Consider the following 19,404-nt stretch of genomic DNA (forward strand, 5'->3'; position numbering starts at 1 on the left):
AATATTATAATATTTAATTCGAGCGGAGCGCGTGTGAAACTAATTTGCTTCGCCCACTTAAATCGCGTTCACGCCCATAACTGATATTTTTTTAGGATCTTATTTCGTCTTAAAGTATGAGGTTAATTCGAATCCTTTCAGGAAAATCTCCCTCCCCTTTTCTATGATTGCTAGAACTCTTTCATGGATTTATCTACAAACACCTATCTCAAAGAATCTCTTCCCTTATACTCATGTCCCCATGAAAGCCTTACTTTCTATCCGAAGGTCCGTCAGTTTATTGGAATAAGTAAAAAAACATTAAAAACTCAGCTCAATCAAAAAAAGCAGAATTTAACAAAATTATTGAAAACAACTGAAAATTGTATAAAAAATTCACAGATGGTTTCAAACTCAGTCAGGACTCCCATTGCGGAGCCAGTGTCTATGTGCCTCACAGAAAATTGTGTTTCTCGCACAAACTTCCCAAGGAATGCTCCATTTTCTCTGCTGAATGCATAGCTATCATAGAAGCTCTTCAACTCGTCAAATCATTAAAAATTTAAAACGCACTAATCCTTTCAGACTCGCTTAGTTCACTACAAAAAATAAGCGCATCCCCACTCAATTCCGGTAGCGAGTGTCTAATCTGCTCGATCAGGGGCCTACTGCATTCCATGTCGCTGGCTCATGCGTCAGTGGTCCTGGCCTGGATTCTGGGACACCTCGGTATTACTAGAAACGACATGGCTGATTATTTTGCTAAGGAAGCCACTGCCAATGGTCCTAAGTGATATCCCTATTCAGGTTAGAGACCATTTCAATATTCTAAAAACTAAGTACCAACTCCAATGGTCCTCTGATTGGAAAAAAATCCTCTCTGATAAAAGGTCACCAGTACTCATAAATTCAACCATCTATTCCTGTTAGGCCCTGGTTTCACAAATACACAGTCATGCCTAAAAAAATATATTTCTTCCATAGCCCGAATGCGGCTGGGTCACACTTGTTGTCTTAGCCATCATGCCAGGCCCCACATAGTCAGTTCGCTGTACTGTGATTGTGGGTCAGAAGATACTCTGGACCATAATTTTTTTGAGTGTCCTTCAATGACTAATTTCCAAACTTCATGCATGAATTTGTAAAACTTAGCCACTGACTATTAATCACATTTCTCTCACTTTGATTTGTATACATTTGTTCAGTTGTTCAGGTTCCTATTTACATTTATTAACTAATCCAACTCCGTATAATTTCACTGTTTGAGTTAAAACACTATTCTATAACCATCTGTATATTTTTCTTCAGCCAATTGTTGTATTTGTTTATTTATTATCTATTTCATAGTTCTGTTTCAAAAAAAATACTACAAATTTGGAAAAATCTGTTTTGTTAAATAACGAAAAATGTCCACTATTATTGTACACAGGTTCTTATTTTTATAATTTTGTAATTATCTACTGTTACCAGCTCTCTACCGTTTATATTTATATTATATAGGTACGTTTTTAAGTAAATTAAATTATGTATATGTTAGGTTTATTTATGTTACGTTATGTTATGTTTATGTTGCACAATCATCTGAATACTTGTATTCGGGCATTTGCTGTATTTGTTTATAAGAAAAAAGTAAATTGTGTATGGCCACCCTTAATGGGTGCAGGTCAAAATAAATAATAATAATATAAATTTATATAACTATTGACGGTCCAATTACAAAAAATGACGACTTTAATGTGTGTGGTTTATTTATGCGTTTAGTTGTTCTTCTGGAACACCTACAAATATATAATTTTGAAGCTGACAACTGTGCAATGCATCATATTGCATTTGATTGGGCTAAATAATAATATTATGAAGTTCTGCCAATCTTCACTCCTTGCTTCATTGTATATTTGTGCATTATTTACACGAAAAGACTTATTTAAAAGTTTGTATTTTTAGAGCATTTTCACTGTATTTAAAACACCTCGTAGCAGTTGAATATATTTTTTATAACAAATATACAGTAATAATAAAGAATCTTATTAGGAAGGTATACATGTTTACTATTCGTCCTTTCTCAATACGACCTCACTCCCACTCTACCAAGCAGACTGACACTCGGGAAATGTCACCGTAGTATGTTTTCTCCTTTATTTTCAAAACACATTTACAACACTAGGTATTATTAATAATTCCACATTGGCGAGATACTATAATTCACAAACTTGAGAGCGCAGGTGTCAGGTGGGAATGCTGTCATTGTTCTACCGGCATTTCAATGGAATATGCTCCTATGAACTTGTATAATTGATCCCTTCGGCACCGGTGCGTAGACTTTTTTGTCTTTTTGATATAGAGGCATACAGATCTCCGGGCCAAAATGCCCCTTTCTCTTTCATCATGAGTTTAAATTATGGTTGTTGGAAAAGGTGCATAGTCGGGAAACACGCGCCCAATATTTGTACAAAAGCTGTTAACACTTGTGAGAACTGGTCGATTCTAAGATTCGTTTTTGAGTTCAACATCTCGCCTATGGAACAATTTGCCGGCCTCGGAAATTATTTTCCTTAGGGCCTCCTAAAGGATAGTTTTCACCTAGGTAAGTAACTACGTAGTTTTTTTTAACCTTTCCTTGCTTCTCTTTGTTAGGTAATTCAACCTGTTGACTTAAAATGATGTAAGCAGCTTTTCTGTATCGAAATTAGATGTTTTTAATAAAAAAATGTTAGCTCTACTATCAAAGGTCTGAACACATCTTGTAAAAAGACACGACAGAAATATATAAAAATAAATATCGCTCTCCGTGCAGTGGTGCATGTTTGATTAATGGCACCTCGTAGAGGTGACAGGAATTCTGAAATTCTTAGTGGAATCTAATAATCTGAACCTACAGCAGAGAGATAAATACCTTCCCACGAAAAGAATATTTTTTTATGTAGGTGGAGAGTAAAATACCCGTATATGTTGTAAATAACCAGGTGAATTATTTTTAATCGTATAAAAGTTGATAGAAATATTAGATAACTACCTATCTATCATACGGAAACATGAAAAATTACTGCTAGTTTCGACGATTATAAAATTTGAAGCGTTTTCAACAAGTGCACTATTTTTGTAAAATTAGCTGGTTTCGTCATGGGTACCTAGACTTACATTTTGGATTTTGGTTGACCGGATAACTCATCAAAATGGCAGTTCAACACACCTATAAAAAGTGTTAAAAACTAGGTTAAATAGTTACATATGTTTCTATTTAATCTAGGTTTTGTTTCATCACTTTTAATGACTTTACATCACCTTTTAAAGGTGTGTTGAATTGTCATTTTGAGGAGTTATCATGGAACTGTTTCTTTGTCTAGTCTCAAAATGTGCAAATTCATTGAAGTTGACTTTGAAGTTATTTTGAAAACCATTTAGCGCCCACTGAGATCTGAGTGATGTTTGTTGCTGTTTGCTGACATTTATAACTTGGTGAATAACACGAATTCAATCATAATATGATTGTTTGCGACATCCTCTATTAATTATCATAATTATATATTATATACTAATCGGATGTAGAGTAATAGAAGTACATACTTTATTATTTGACGACCTTCGTGGCAGTCTCTTTATCTTTAGGCTTCTTGGCCTCCAACTAGGAAAACAAAATGTCCCAATTTCCCGGAGCTTGTGGGATAATGCCAATTGATAGCATCCCCTATCTGAGGAATCTTGTGAGGCTGGAGAAAGTCGGGAGATCAAGGAGAGGAAGGATGGGTTAGGATGTATTTAACTATTCCATCCTAGTCTTAAAATTAAACATGACTTATGCATGCGATAGGGTTCTGAATAATGGACTAAAGTAGTGGATTTATCTATTTAGGACTCTAAATATTACATTACTAATTGCATTATTATTCAATATTTTTATAGTTGAATAACTTATTGAGTAGGTGTTACCTCAAATTGTAACATATAATCATTGAAGACAGTATTACCTAACGATTACCAAAGAAAGATGTGAAACAGAGAAAGATTCGGTAACATCTGGGAAATGAACCCAGGATCTCTGCCTTGCCGGGGATTTGACCATTTCAGCTTTCATCATTTTTAACTGTATCCATAATACGGCTGAGAATACCAACACTATCTTAATTTTATTTTACCGCATATTTTTGGCTGCTCTTCCGAATTGAATTGCAACCCAGATAGTGTCTTGATAAAAATGAATATATTATTTAAACTTTTTACGTTTTGTGTTGTAATAACTTATTGAGTAAGCGACCAAATATTTTCCGTTTCACATTTTTCGTTTAAGAGTGTTAGCTTGTTGTTTTCAATGATTAAATTTCACATTATTATAATTCAAACATTCAAATTGTACCTAATACCTACACAATCATAATATAACCGTATTTGTTGTAGTTGTATCTTTATGTTGAATCCCCTAAACCCCGTCTATATACGCCCTTAGTGAAGACACCAAACTTCCAAAGTCCATTGTTCCACTTTGATATTATATTTAACTTACGGAAGTTTAGAGCAGAGTGTTATATGTTTACTATGCAAGTAAGCAAATTTCGCGGGATTCGAGATAGAATTTAGAAGATTTTAATAAATGAGCATTACTCATTTATCTGAGCAATCTTCACCCTGCTATCTATGGCCTGGAACAACTCAGTGGAACTGCACTTGTACCGGTCACGTAGATTTGAAAGCCATTACGGGTGGAATTCTTCTCTATCTACCATTGATGTATTATACTAATTTAGTCTAGGTATAGTATCTACTCTATTCATCTTACCCTGGATTTATTGAACCCATTTATCGCTTCTTATGACTCATGGTGTTAGATTTGAGTCTTTTTCAAATGAACGAATCAACCAATTTATTATGATATTGTAAATAATAACCAATGTTTTATTCTGGACATTAAACTAGCACCATATTAATCTGAAGACTAAAGTTCTCAATTCAATAATCAATTCAAATTAAATATTTATTTGAGATTACCATCTTCTCATATAAATATTATTTTATGCTACTCCTACAGCATTTATCGAAGAAAGCTCTCGTCAAATTTAAGAATAGATTTATTTCAATTGCCGATATCTTTCTGAAATATTTACATCGCCACTGGATTCTCTTGCATGTTTTCCCAATGTTTACACAAACGGGAACGCTCAATCGACTTCTGACTTGTTTTCATGCGGCAAAAAAGGCGCTCGGAAAACTGTTCAAGATGTTTATCTCACGACTGACGACGCCATTTTCATCTGACGCGAAGGAAGAAGCTGCCAAACTCCGGCCATCTTTCATATTCAACCCACGCTATACTATAATACCGTCTTATTTATACATCCAGAGAGAGAATACTTGGGGGACCACGTCACTATCTATTCATCAGGGATTGTTGTCATAGGCACTTCTTGGCAGATTATCCGATATTCGTAAGAAAAAAACTACATACAGGAAACGTCACAAATTTTATGAAGTGATTCACCTGTAATTATTAAACGATTGATTTATTGGCAACTGAAGCATTGAAGCTATAAAAAACAAATTCAACGAAACGTTTTCGATGATATAGTGTGTAAAGTGTCAAATTGTCAAATGCGACGTGATAATTCAACATTAACGTTTAATATAGAGAAGCGACATTAAATCAACTGCTTTCCTTGACGAAAAGTGGCAAAATAGAAAAATTATTATTGTTTGACTAGCGTCAAAATTCTTGAAAAAAATTGACGAATTCTGAGATAAAATCGAAGATTTAAGCTAGACTTTTCTATCGATTTCATTGTTTTAAATTCTAATTTATGTTCGCTAAATCCCTTCTAACTAACTAATTAACCATCACGTTAATCCATCCTCGCAGGGGTAGGAGGACCGCCAAACAACTCGGTATTGGCACACTCTTCTTGCTTCATTCACATTCATACACTTAAAATGAACATCTTAAATCACGGAAAACATGGAAACCAATACAAAATGTTTATGTCAAGGTAGTTCTAAGTAGAGCCACATTGTCGATCTTTTGCGATTTATAACTTATACGTACTTCTCCGATCTTTTACTCAAAATTCATCTTAAAAGTTTAATATGAGGTTTAATGCGAGATCATTCACTTCATTCGTGAATTAAGTAAGAAGGTTTATAATGTAAACTAATAACAATGAACGGTTAAAGTCACCTGTCCAAGTAAGACAATAGATCCTGGGTTCGATTCCTTGTAGTTGTGACCGTAATCTTTTTTTTATTTTTTAGAGTCTTCTTCTATATTTCATGATTCGTTAAGATTTTCTAGTATTATCTTCTTCTTGAATGATGTACCTACTACATTGATGGGTATAACCCTCAAATTAAGTTTAAAGAAAAAGTTGTTCCCGAATATTCATTTAGACTTTTTAAATAACAAAATCAATAGGTAACCCACATAAATAAAAATTCTATATGTTTATCTAAGACACTATCTAGGTTACAGACAAATTTCATTAGAAACTTTGTAATCATTTAAAAAAAGGTAGCTGCCAAATATGTGGGAAAAATTTGTTGCAAAATAATATTGTTAATTGTGAGTTTGAAATATGATATTGAAAAAATGATATTCAATAAATAGGTCACAATCAAAGTCAAAATGGTCGAGTGGTTTAAGATCGTTCCGGTAAGACAGATTTCCTGGGTTTGATTCCTAGCTGTGACCGTTATCTCTTTATTTTTCTGTGTTTTATTTCATGTTTCATTTAGATTTTGTATTATCTTCTACTTCGATAATAATAATGACTTATTCCAAAAGTTATCTAGGGGAAGTGCGATGCAATACATTGTAACGCTGTAATGATACTTGAATTTAAACAGAAGTGCACGTTTTGCACGCAATGCCATTGTAATTACGATGTCTTTATAATATGTTTGCCACATTTTAAGGTTTTCTCCGAAATTGGGTTATCTTTCAGCGCTGAAATCAATAGTCATCAAGTTGAAAACAACATGTTCTCGCAGTTGATGAAAATTTGGTGTCCAGATTTAACCTTTGATGACGATTTCTTGCTGATTCATCACCTTGCCCCAAATATGTTTTCGTCCTAAATTTTCAGAATTGATTCTTTATGGTAACCTTCTCACAAACTTCAACATGACACTAGATAGGTTGATAACAAAGCTATTAACTTTTACATAATTCTTCGATGTTAATTGTCATCTATTATTTAGGATTGGTAGCTAATTAGTATAATTAATAATTATTACAAGTGACGAGTTTTTAAGGTTAAAACTTACGTATTTTTCATAGTCACAATCAAACGTTTGCTAGAAACAGAATTCAATGACATCGGAGGCATATGGAACTAAATACATACTAGGAAACAAATTCCTACGCTTATAGCTGAATAAAATGGTGAACGGATAAATCATCAAAATGATAATTCATCACATCTTTAAAAAGTTATATAAAGTCATGGAAAGTTATGAAACAAAAAATGTTATTAACTGGGTTAAGTAGGTTAGGTTAGGTTAGTTACACCTTTATATTACTTTTTAAAGGTGTGTTGAATTGTCACTGTGTTGAGTTATTATGGAACCGAATAAAACATCCCTTGAGAGTTGTAAACCTATTTTTAACACCATACAACCACATAAAATCACTCACGACACTTCGTAAAGTTTAGAGAAGTGGAAAAAGGTTACAATAGAGCTATCGGTGGTGTCCCTCAATTTTAAAAACAAACATTATCAAAATATTCTTGCTCTGAGACGGAGACCGAATCAGAAACTTTAACATTTAAACATAATCTAAAGTCAATTGCGTAAATTATATATGTAAGTACACAGCGGAATTATTATAAGTAATACGGATACATCTAACCGTTCTTATTTAATTAAAATTACTGTCGGTTTCCTAGAATTAGATCGAGGCGTATTTCACTAAGGGCCTTTTAATAATAAATTATAAATTCGGATTAAAAATATATATTTTGGATCTGTCAATAGGATATAAATAAATTTTTGACGCCTTACCAACGATCTTTAAATATAACCAAAATACAATTTCAAGATGAACGGTGTGGTCAACCTTTGAATATAATATACCATGTTTAAATTTACAGAAAAAAGATAACCAGGACTGAATTGTTCTTACGTAAGAAATATTATAAATATCGAATTAGTAAATTTCAAAAGTGAACTAATTTGTGATTATGGTAGAATTCTTCGAAAACTTATCTGTTTTATACCTAAGAATAATTCGTAGCTCAATAATTCATTTGGACCAATTGTCAGCAAAGATGATAAATGGTGGTTTTCAAATATTCAATGCACAATAAATTCATACCAGAACTTGAAAAAATGCACATAGCCTACACCACTTCTACCTACCAACAATTCCAAATCCTATTCTTCGTCGTCATTGTTTCCGTTTGCTTTTTATGTGTTGTTAGGCAGAAGCTGAAGTGGTGTAAGATCAGTGGCCACGTGGAACTAAAAAAATATAAAAGTGTAGAAGTTCACTAGTTTTCGGGCAGAAGAAAGAAAACAGTTGTTGAATTTGTTGATCGGAAAGGAACTCACATGGAAAACTATCGTTTTCCGGCTTACAATACATACACTGACAACTTATAGTATTTGAATCGGAAAGGTTGGCGTCCTCTTCGTGTCGTCACGCCATCCAGAATGATTCGCATGGAAGCGAGCGGCAAGCAGAAGCAGTAGCAGCTAAAAGGGTCCCCAGCCACCAGCATCTTCACAACACAGGGAGACGCCGCGCCGAAACCATCCAACAACCGCCCGTTGTTGATTAAACGACCAGTAACTAGTCTTTAGTGAACAAACAACACCCAATCCGCCACAATGGTGTACGAAAGCGACTTCTACACGACCCGCAGGCCCTACACGCGCCCGTCTGCCTACACATCGACGGTAAGTCGACATTTTATCTTCTTGATGTGCAATTATTATCTCATATCCGTTTTTAAAACAATGGAAAACTATTAATGTTCAAGTGTTCTCGATGGAAATCCCGAAAATCTTTGTTGGTATAGGTACTCGCCGTGCTCTAAAAGTGATTCTAAAATTCAATTTGTGCAAAAATGTGTCATTTTGTAATGCCTCCAATTCTGATAGAAGTTATTATATGTTGTGAATCGACGAAAAATAATAATGAAATCAAACGTGTTAGATTCTGATCAAAGTATTTTGTGTCTCAAAGTGAATGTAAATATGATTATTATTATGATGAAGATGTGTTTTTAAATGTGTCGTCTTAATCGCTAATCTGAGCTGTTGCTTGCAATCCTAATCAAAGGTTTTCAAATGGAAAATTCTTTTGTGCTTTCAGCTAAATCCAAAAATAATGAAAATTGATCGTACACAAACCACCATAATAACTTTTATAAGTATGCAGGACCCTGTATTGGAAAATTAATAATTACAGAACCTTCATTACGAAACAATTTATTTCCGTTGATAAATTGTCTAAAATTCCTGCCGTTCATTCCTGCTTTTGCCGTCCATTATTATTTTACACCCAGTCTTCGATGTAATAGGAAACGATCGCTTTTCTTGGAACTTTACCAAGTCCTTTGAGATGGTTAACTATGTAAACTATTATTCTTGCGAAACAAATTTTCTATTATTAATTGTCGGCCATTTATCTAGACGTGTCTAGACAGCACTAAGAAATGTTAAAATAAAATTACAATAGATACAGACCTTATGTTTTTCAATCGTTATCTTGAATTATTATTATTTTAAATTCTAGAAATGATTCGAATTTCGAAATGTTCGCACGGTGCGCCTCCCTCGGATACCGTCAACAATTTGACATTCGTGTAAACATTCTCGTTGTTTGCAAATGAGCCGGATTTTAGCACGGCTCGTTTTAAGTATTGAAATAACCCGGCTCCTCTCTTCAGGCAAATATAAAAAAAGGATGGTGTAAGCGGCTACTAAGATTACAATCTCGGAAACATTTTGGCGTCCAGCGCGCCAAATTTAGACAGGAGATGGGAGGCGGCGCGCGCCGCGGCCGGGCGGGAAAACGACGCGGGAAACGAGGCGGGAAATGTAAACGGAATCCGTAAAACTCGGAAACCTCTCCGTGCAGTTTTCATCAAACTGTCAACAATGTTTACGAAACAATTTTGTGATACAATCTTAATACGACATGACGAGGGGGCGTAGTTACAACTCTCATATTTTATGTTAGATATAATATGTAGGTAACTATGTAGCAATCTGGCTATAAAAATGTAACCAAGCTATGGCAACATTTTGCTATCATTGAAAATATCAGACTGAAAATAAGCAGGTACTACTCTCGTTCACATGATTTTATTTTTAGCCAATCTAACTGTATGAATAATGGCAGGTATCCAAATTTATGTTTCACCTTGCTAATGAAGTCAACATTTTTTAATTGAGTAATTTTCATCAGCGGGCAGTAAACCCTAGAAGTATTACGCAGTACGCGAGCATGAAAATATTATTAGGCTATTGGGTGTGTAATGTTTATATCTAGTAGTCAACGTGCCGTGCGCGTAATATTTTGGAAAGTTTTCAAGTGTATTTCATAATTAGAAGTTTTATTTTGGCGCGCTCCGCTGAGCCACGCAATTTATAATTTTAATTCTCTTTACCAGAGTTGTGGAGAGAAATTAGTTCATTTATCATTTTGGTCAGGCCATTTAACAAGGTGGGGTGACGTTATGACGTACTACACAATAATATTTAAGGTGGGAAGTAAATTCCTGCCATTGACTCAGTTTTGAAATTATTACAAATGACTTAAAAATACATTTCATTAACGGATTGTCTTAAACAAGAACTTCAAAACAAACACATATTTTTTTAATCTCGTTGGTGCATAAATTTTCATTGAATGAAAATATTTAAAAAAAAACGCATTGACATTAAAAGATACTGGTACTGGGTACAGAAAATAACGAATTATCAAGGGAAAGGCACAAATATAACTTATTGAACATAAATTAGGGTTATATTTCTGGCTTTTCGGAAAAAACACAGAAAAAATATTACTACTGACTTTATTCATAAATACGAACACAATTCTATTTTATCCTACCTAACATTCACAGTAACTTTAAGGGGTTATTTCACACATTTTCAATAGGTAAGCTGTAAGTAATAGCGCTACTCGTAGAATAACTTCATTAGTATTTTATTGCTTAATGAAGTACGTTTCTCTGCGAATAGCGCTTTTGAACAGATTACTGAGTCTGGTGATGTAGCCCATAAATCTGTCAAACGAAAAGTTTAACAACATCATCTCATGATTTTTGTCATTTCACCTCTAGTAGGTACATCGTTGAACCCTTAAATATTGATTTTTTTCTAATATTTTTTTATGCAATTATTTTTATAAACTTTCTCTTTAGATAAATTTCCCGTAGTTAGAACCTTATTGCTTTTGCTCTTTACAGCAATGTTTGCTTTTTTGTTTTTACAATTAGATAATTCAAAATTCATTGACTTTTGTCACTACCATGCAAAATCAGAACACAAACAGAACTTTTCCTTTATAATTCGCAAATACACTGTGTACCGAACAGATTAAGTTTAAATAATTTTGTAAGTATCACAAAAGTTTTGCGTGCAATGAAGAACATGCTTGGCAGAGTTCGAACCATTCTGGTAACTTTCAATCGTAGACTTATTTTTTCTCTATGCGAACATTTGAGCTTTATCGGTAAGACTTTCCAGGCAACCAAAACGCTTCACATATAAATGCGCCGCGACCCTGACAGCCAAGATGGCCGCCAATATTAATGTTGTTATGATGTACGGTGAATGTTTATTTATTTAAACAAACTATTATCAATATAAAAAAGCAAATATGGAAATTCAGTAGTGTTTCAATACATTGGGAAATGTATGAAAACATCACTGAAAAACTAAAAAAGAAGTAACAAAATCTAACTGTGCAAATTCGAAGAATCTAGAGTCAGTGTCTAGGCATTCATTCGATTTTCAAATAGAATTCTAAACAGTTATCTATACAATTATCAATGGATTCACGGGCTAAAGTTGCAGTCAGATTTATATGGTAACTTTCATGGATCTAAAATTATATTGAATCTGATTGCGAGATCTGTGTTTCGCGCATGAAGTTCAAGAGTTTGAAAGGAAGTTTATGTTTTCCAGAGCCAGTAGTAGTTCCATTATAAAATAAGATTTTCTAAATGTCTGGTTGCCTGATAAGTCTCGGTTAATGCAGCGTTCTGTGGTATGATTTCTTCCTTGGGTTTGTTACCCGGCCGTGGCACCGCCTAATGAGCGATTCTGGGCATTCCAGAGGCACACCGCCGTGGACTGGGAGAAGGTTCCCTTCGTGCCCCGCCCCAGCCTCGTGGCAGACCCCATCACGGCGTTCGGCCGGCGCCAGCCCGCGGCCCCACGCTCGTCCACGCTGTACATCTTGACCCCGCAGGGCCGCGCCTCTATCAAACCCAGCCAGAAGGTCCTCAGCACCCCGCTGAAGGAGTACGTCTCCCCCAGGGACAAGACCAAGGAGCGCGTGCTCAGCGCCGTCAGGAGGCACGACCTCATCGTCGAGGCAGGGGGAGAAGTGTCTGCCCTCACAGACAAGCAGCACATGGATGTCCTACTCCCGCAGATCCACAGGACTATGGCGCGCACCGAGCCCAAGACTAGAGCCTTCTACAGCAACTATGCATCGTATTAACAAACAACGCACCTCAAACAACGAAACATTCATTTTTATATAATAAAACACACAAAAAAAAACAAAAAAAAAATCTGTACGCGCTGAAAGCTTTGAACCCCCCCAATCATTAAAAACGCTTATTTTTTTAGTTTGCAAACCTGCTCAATTCGGTGATCTATATATTTGTAGATATTATACTATTTTAGTATTGTAATGAAAACTTTTAAAGCTTTTAAGTTAACAACGAACTCGACGATCGAATTTTTAACGCTTCTCACGACAATAATGTGATATTGCTTATTCCATTTTCTTATCATTTTACTAAATGCGATTTATTTTTTTATCCTCCGCAAACGCTTATTTTCATTAAGATTTTTGTACTACAACTATGGGACACAAAAACATTTTTTGCACTGTTTATTTTAACTATTTAGTTGCTTTATTGGATTAGTTTCAGCATTTATTCTTGATTTCAATATTATTCGCATAAAATGTTTGCGAAATAACAATTTTTCGTTAAAATAAATAAAGTTAAAAAATAACATATTTCGTTATTTAATTCTCTAATTGAAGATAGAAACGAATAAATAATCGGTAAGTGATATACCAACAAAGATTTTCATTATGTTTATTTTTATAAGATTATATTTTTATGTCTGCATGTTTGTGAAAGTCGCTTAGCTGGAAAACTACCGTTTTGTTTCGAGTTTACCATCTGGTAACTAACCCTTTAACGACGGGCCGGAATAATTTTCCGCCAACACTCAAATTTACCCACTTCACCCGCTTAATTCCCTCCACACACATAATCTTATGTTTCAGTTTGTATAAAGTTATATTTATATGAAAAGATCGATTCTTACACAACATTGCTAATGTCCGCTTTCGCGATACTCGCCCATACGGACACACAAAAATCGGACGGAAAATTTTCACCCAAAAGTCGTGAAAGGGTTACTCACCGGATGCTAGGATGTGACGTTTGTAATTTTAAAATGACTCGACAAATGTGAATCGGTAGTTCTCTTCTAAGTGCGAAAAAACATCTCCTAGTTGTCCTACCACTTCAAACGGAGTTTGAAATTTATTATGCAACAACTACTTACATTAAAAAAGTGTATCTATTGAGAGTTTTGGGATTATGCACGAACTTATTCGTATCCTAGTTGAAAATGGAATTTTAAAATCGATACTCTCTGTAAATATATTATGAATCGGCTGTAAATATCGAGTTCAATTCTCGCTCGAAGTTCAAAAGTGAGGTAAAATTTCTGAATATATGTATTCAGAAGTTCTATTCATTTGAGTACGAGATCTATTGATCACGCTCGAAGTCAAAAATGTTTGAAGACGCTAGTAGTCCATTTTCAAGTCGAGACTTTCTTTAAATCTATGAATTCAAAATTCTATTAAAACTGAAGTCGAAATCATGCTTCTAGTTCAAAATTTCAATGACGCCAGTAGTTAAAATTTTAAATTTACTCTGAATTTATGGATCCAGAGGTTCTATTCAAATTGAGTGCGAGATTTGTGACTCACGCCGAGATTAAAGATGCTAGCCTTAAGAAGTTTCATGTTCAAACAGGGACTCTGAATTTATGTATTCAGCAGTTCTATGCAAAACTGAGTGCGAGATCTGTGAGTCACGCCTAAATTTCAAATGTTTGATAATTTTCAAATACAGCCTCTGAATTAATGGATTCAGAAGTTCTATTCAAACTGAGTGCGAGAACTGTGAGTCACGCTCGAATTTCAAATGTTTGAAGACGCTAGCCCCTAGTTTAATTTTCAAATACAGCCTCTGAATTAATGGATTCAGAAGTTCTATTCAAACTGAGCGCGAGATCTGTGAGTCACACTCGAAGTTCAAGAGTTTGAAGTGAGCGTATATTTGCAGACGCCGCGCCATTACGTGGTGTTGGACACTCCTGGGGTACCTCGCAGGGCCGAGGAGCAGTACTCCTACTCCTACACCAGCAACCAGACTGCTCTGGGAGACCGCGGTCTGCCGCGTTCCAGCAACTACTCCAGCACGACGGAGCGTCGCTCCGGAACGGGCCCCGGAGCGTACAACTACACGACGGAACGCACTTCCACAGCTGGAGACGGCCCAGGAGGATACAGCTATAGTTCCACCACCTCTGGACGTCTGCCATACGGAACCAACTACCGCCACTACTCTTACCGCGTATAATTTTACAACATACAGAACAACATGCGTTTAAACAAAGCTTTAAGACTCTTTAAATTAAAATTTAACACAAGAGTCATCATATTAATAATATAATACTTATAGGCCGACTGCTTTTCTCAATCTTTAATTAAATATTATTATTATTTCTTACGAATTATTTCATAATAATATTATGATTTTTATAACGTTACGTTAAGTTACAAAAAACAACGCTTTTAACAAGAACAAATTTTCTAATAAACTTTTTTTGATATTTAGCTGCAAGCTGCAATTATGTGTTTTATTTATATTTTTACCTCATGAACAAACTGAAACACAAGAATATATCAATGTACTAATCCCCCTCCCCCCATCACTAATCAAATAAACTTATTGTGAGAATAAGTTGCTTTTGCTGTGTTCATTTACTTATATGTAAAGGTAAAAGAAATGTTTAAAAAAACAAATAAAAATATAAAAATATATCTACACGATAAAATGGTACGGGTTCTATGACTGAACATAAAACAGTGAAAAATCAGAACACTTTTGAAAAGTTATTTGGTCATTAAAAGTGATGAAAAATCTATCCTAAGACGTAACCTAAATTACTTAACGTAGTTTTTGTGTTTATCAATTTGCATTTCGTTTTGTCACTGTTCTGTTTGGTCCGGTTACCAATATTATGGTACTTTTTCACACAAGAGTGCACCGTATACCACTGAAGATTTGGAAATTGGTCAAAATTAACTTTACCAGTCACAGTCAATACAACTTTAATTTGATAAACATTATCTGTGATTAAGAATTATGATAAGATTTTGATTGCTGTTTGATTGAAGACAACCAAACATCAGTATCCAAGATTTTTTTTTTTCGTAGCTGTACGATGCCGCATCTTCTTAAGTATAATTGATAATTGATACAGCACCATTATTATTAGCATATAATACGTTTCTGGCATAGGGAATGTCAGATTTGTGATGAAATAACTCAATATTTATACGCTTAAACGTAAATATTTAATGAATGCCATCTGAATGGAAAGGATATAAATATTGGTTGTTTATTTTTCTAAAAACAATTTTAAGAAATCAGAAAGGAAAAAAATCAAAGAACTGTCGAAAAAAATGTATAATTATGGTGTAGGCAACTATAATTATGTACCTACCTGTACCAATAAGACAACTGCCGTAAGCTTTTGATCTGGCAACAACAGTAAAATTTAATTCAATAGTATCGATTAAATTAATGATTATGGAATGAAAATAACGAGTCTGTACTAAGAACTAAGATAGCACATAAATCACAAGAATTGGTTATAAAAGCGTTTTAAAAAGCTTTCAACAACTCTCCTATCTGTGAATGTTTACGATACCTGCAACACAATTATTAATATAGGTAGTATTTCACCACCTCTAAGTATGCTGTTGACTATCTTTAATCATAGGATTAACATGAGGATAAAACAAACATTTCCTCGATGGATGGCTTTACTTATAATATATCTTAGAATCAGAGTAATAATAAAAAGTAAACACACATTCAAAGCAATTAAAAATATTAAAATATGATATTTAAGTTACTATTTTAAAGAAAAAAATAAATGTGTTGAGGCGTTGAAGAACAATGCAATCAAGCTAATAAGGATATGATTATTATTTCCCAATGGATGCCGCCCAACTTTACACAAAACTTGAAACCTGACTCCTGACCTGCCTGACCTGACCTGCCGCTGACATAAACCTCTACAGGCTGTGCCGCTGAGATACATTCCTTCCTATGGAAAGGTAAGCTATTTTGAGATAATAAAGTTGTAAGGTTGTAATTAAGGTAGGTATTGGAACCATATACTTGGACCACGACAAGTTGACTTGATGTTAGCATTTAATAAATAAAATATTTAATTAGACTCAACTCTCTCGTACCTACTTCCGTTATTTGAAATCAAGTTTCAGCTATTTTATTTCTATACTCGTACATACAGTTTACAGATAAATAAATGATAAGTGCGAGTAATACAAAAAATGTTCCTAATATAAAACATGGTAGTAGAGTGTAAAATAATCTCTAATAAATCTATGGTATGTGAACACCTCACTAGGAGAACCTGTGCTGAGGTGTTCGCTTGTTTTAGATAAAGGTTACTTATATTAGATTAGTAGCAGTTAAAACACATCATAATAGTATATAGTCAAAGCAACAATAGTAACAATGTAGTGAAGAAGAAAAGAAAAGGATACTAAATGGGAACGTTGCTTTGATTAGACCAGAGGTTCCCAAAGTGGTCTATATGGACCCCCAGGGGTCGATATCGGCATGCTGGGGGTCTATGTCAGCGAGAAAAAAATTTGGGGGTCCACGAGATTCAAATCGGGGTACATACGAGCGGACCCCCATTTACCTCAAGTCAACATTTAGGAGTTCCGTAAATGACACAATAGACCTAACACAAATATAATAGACTGAGAAATTACTCATTTGATATTTGTATTTTTTATGTTTCGAAAAGTTGTTAATTGAGGTATATAAATAGAGTCTACTTAAGAGTCTAATTAATATATTCAAGCAAAACATTGCACATTGGAAGCCGCGAATTTTCCTAGTTCCCCAACTTGTTTTTGAAAAACGTTCAGGGTAATAATGGCGTTCAACATTTAAATGTACTTCACACAGACTTCAAAACTAAGTTTGAGGACATTTTGACTATGGAAATGCAACGTTGAAGAATCGGATATCATGTGACAAGAAGAACTGACCGGAATAAGCACTGACAAAGAACTTAAGGGGCAGTTCTGTAGGGCTACCTACAGAAAGAAATTCCCGTTGCTTACCCTGCTTCATTTTCATTTGGTGTACCTAATACCTCACAAGGGTGCCCCTGTCAGCATAATGTAAAGACATAGCAACTATACCGCCATCCGATTATTGGGAAGGCAAGGGAAGGGAATATTTTTACAAAAAAAATAAATGATTATCACATGGGACGTTAATAGTTTTAGGCAAATTCAATATTCGGCAGGCAGGGGGTCTACGGAAAGAAAATATTTGGCAAGTGGTCTACGGGGCAAAAGAGTTTGGGAACCTCTGGATTAGACCATGTCTTATATGGTTTTGGTAACACATTTTATCCTACTTGCTTGGAATGTTTCAAACTCCATTTCATTTGAAATTATTTGATAACCATAAAAAGTCAACGATCAGAGCCATATTTAATTTTTGAAATTCGAACCGTCACCGATTTTCGGCCTGTTTAAGACCGTTCCGTTTACAATGTTAAAAATTAAAAATTGCACTGATTGTCGATTTAATGGTTTTCAAACATTGTGGTGTTCTAAAAATAAATTTCTGATAGAAAATCTGTTGTGTAGGCATCATTAGATGCGAAACAATACATTTTAAAATTCGAAGTTAAACTGCGAATATTGATTGCTTACCAGAGAATTAATAGATGATGTCAACACAGTTAGAATTTGTTTCCAAGAATTCTTAGATCTTGATGTTGTCCTCCAGCGATGGTTATATATTTCTGTATATACCACTAAATATTACAAAATCCACGAAGGTTCACATTAACACTAAAGTGTTTTTGTTAAAGTGTTAAATTTCAGCCGTGTTAAAAATACAATTATATATATTTCTAAAAATATCCGCGAAAAGAGATTTGCTGTTGAAAACCTGAAGAATTTTGAAGCATTGAAATATAAAAAAAAAAACTGTGATTGGCAGACCACGTCTCCGTCACTTCAACAAGCAATTGGATAATTAGCAATTCGCGTAGGAAACTTAAAAAAAACTGTGAAAGCAGAATGGAAAAACCCGCAAAAAATACTAGAACTTTTAAAAATGTTTTATTATTCATTCTTTAATATAGATTAAATTATGAAAAAGTTACGCTTACAAAACTGCAGCTAAAATGTAGGACAGATAATTTTAAAGCAAATTATTAATAGATAGTATTCATGAAGGCAATGTACCTAAATCAAAGATAATTAAGAATTTATTTTAATTTTTTTGAATATGTTAAACCGCACAAGAGTCCCAACCGCTCTCTGCTAGACTCAGCCCGTCAGACTATGGCGTCCCCGATTGGGGTATGCTTTGATAATGGGAATCTCTAAATAGTATAAAATAAAGTCGTCATCCGCGTTTGTCTGTTTGTGCGCTTAGTTCTTCTAAACTACTAAATATTAAATACTAAACTAGTATTTAATATTTATATATCTGACCCGAATCTTATCAGATGCTGTCAGAGACTATCCACAAAGGAGTGGCACTTCAACATTTTGATTATGCATGCCATTTAAGAACCGATTGAAATAATGATTTAGCTCATAATAAATCGAATTGAAATTGATCCTCTTTATTTTCGCTTCACACTGTCGGATGTGGTTGTTTTTCATACCAGCTTAAATAATATGTTTAACATAGCAAAAATTTACGACCAACAGATGGTGGAGATCCGGGATTCATTTAGTTAATTGTTATTTGAACCGTTTGAAACTCTCGAATATAACAATATAAAAATATATTCTACTTTTAAACCACAAATTCCGTGAAAACAAGAAAAACTCGTAAAATCAGAAATTGCTTCAAAAGATTTAGA

General features: G+C 34.3%; 1 protein-coding gene across 2 annotated transcripts in view; it reads left to right on the top strand.

Moving 5' to 3' along the window:
- The first annotated feature begins 8,626 nt into the window (after positions 1-8,626).
- LOC149416919 (uncharacterized) overlaps positions 8,627-19,404 on the top strand; it is a 45,042-nt gene continuing 34,264 nt past the window's right edge. The window contains exons 1-2 of one of the 2 annotated variants that reach the window (XM_089641060.1): positions 8,627-8,859; positions 16,553-16,588. In XM_089641060.1, the coding sequence (XP_089497186.1) occupies positions 8,791-8,859; positions 16,553-16,588 (105 nt within the window). In that variant the 5' untranslated portion in view covers positions 8,627-8,790. The remainder of the gene's footprint in view (positions 8,860-16,552; positions 16,589-19,404) is intronic. The other variant, XM_089641061.1, reaches the window with a different exon arrangement.

The sequence above is a fragment of the Hesperophylax consimilis genome, chromosome 16 (genome assembly GCF_061612785.1).
Source record: "Hesperophylax consimilis isolate HC1 chromosome 16, BYU_Hcon_1.0, whole genome shotgun sequence".
Classification (NCBI taxonomy): Eukaryota; Metazoa; Arthropoda; class Insecta; order Trichoptera; family Limnephilidae; genus Hesperophylax; species Hesperophylax consimilis.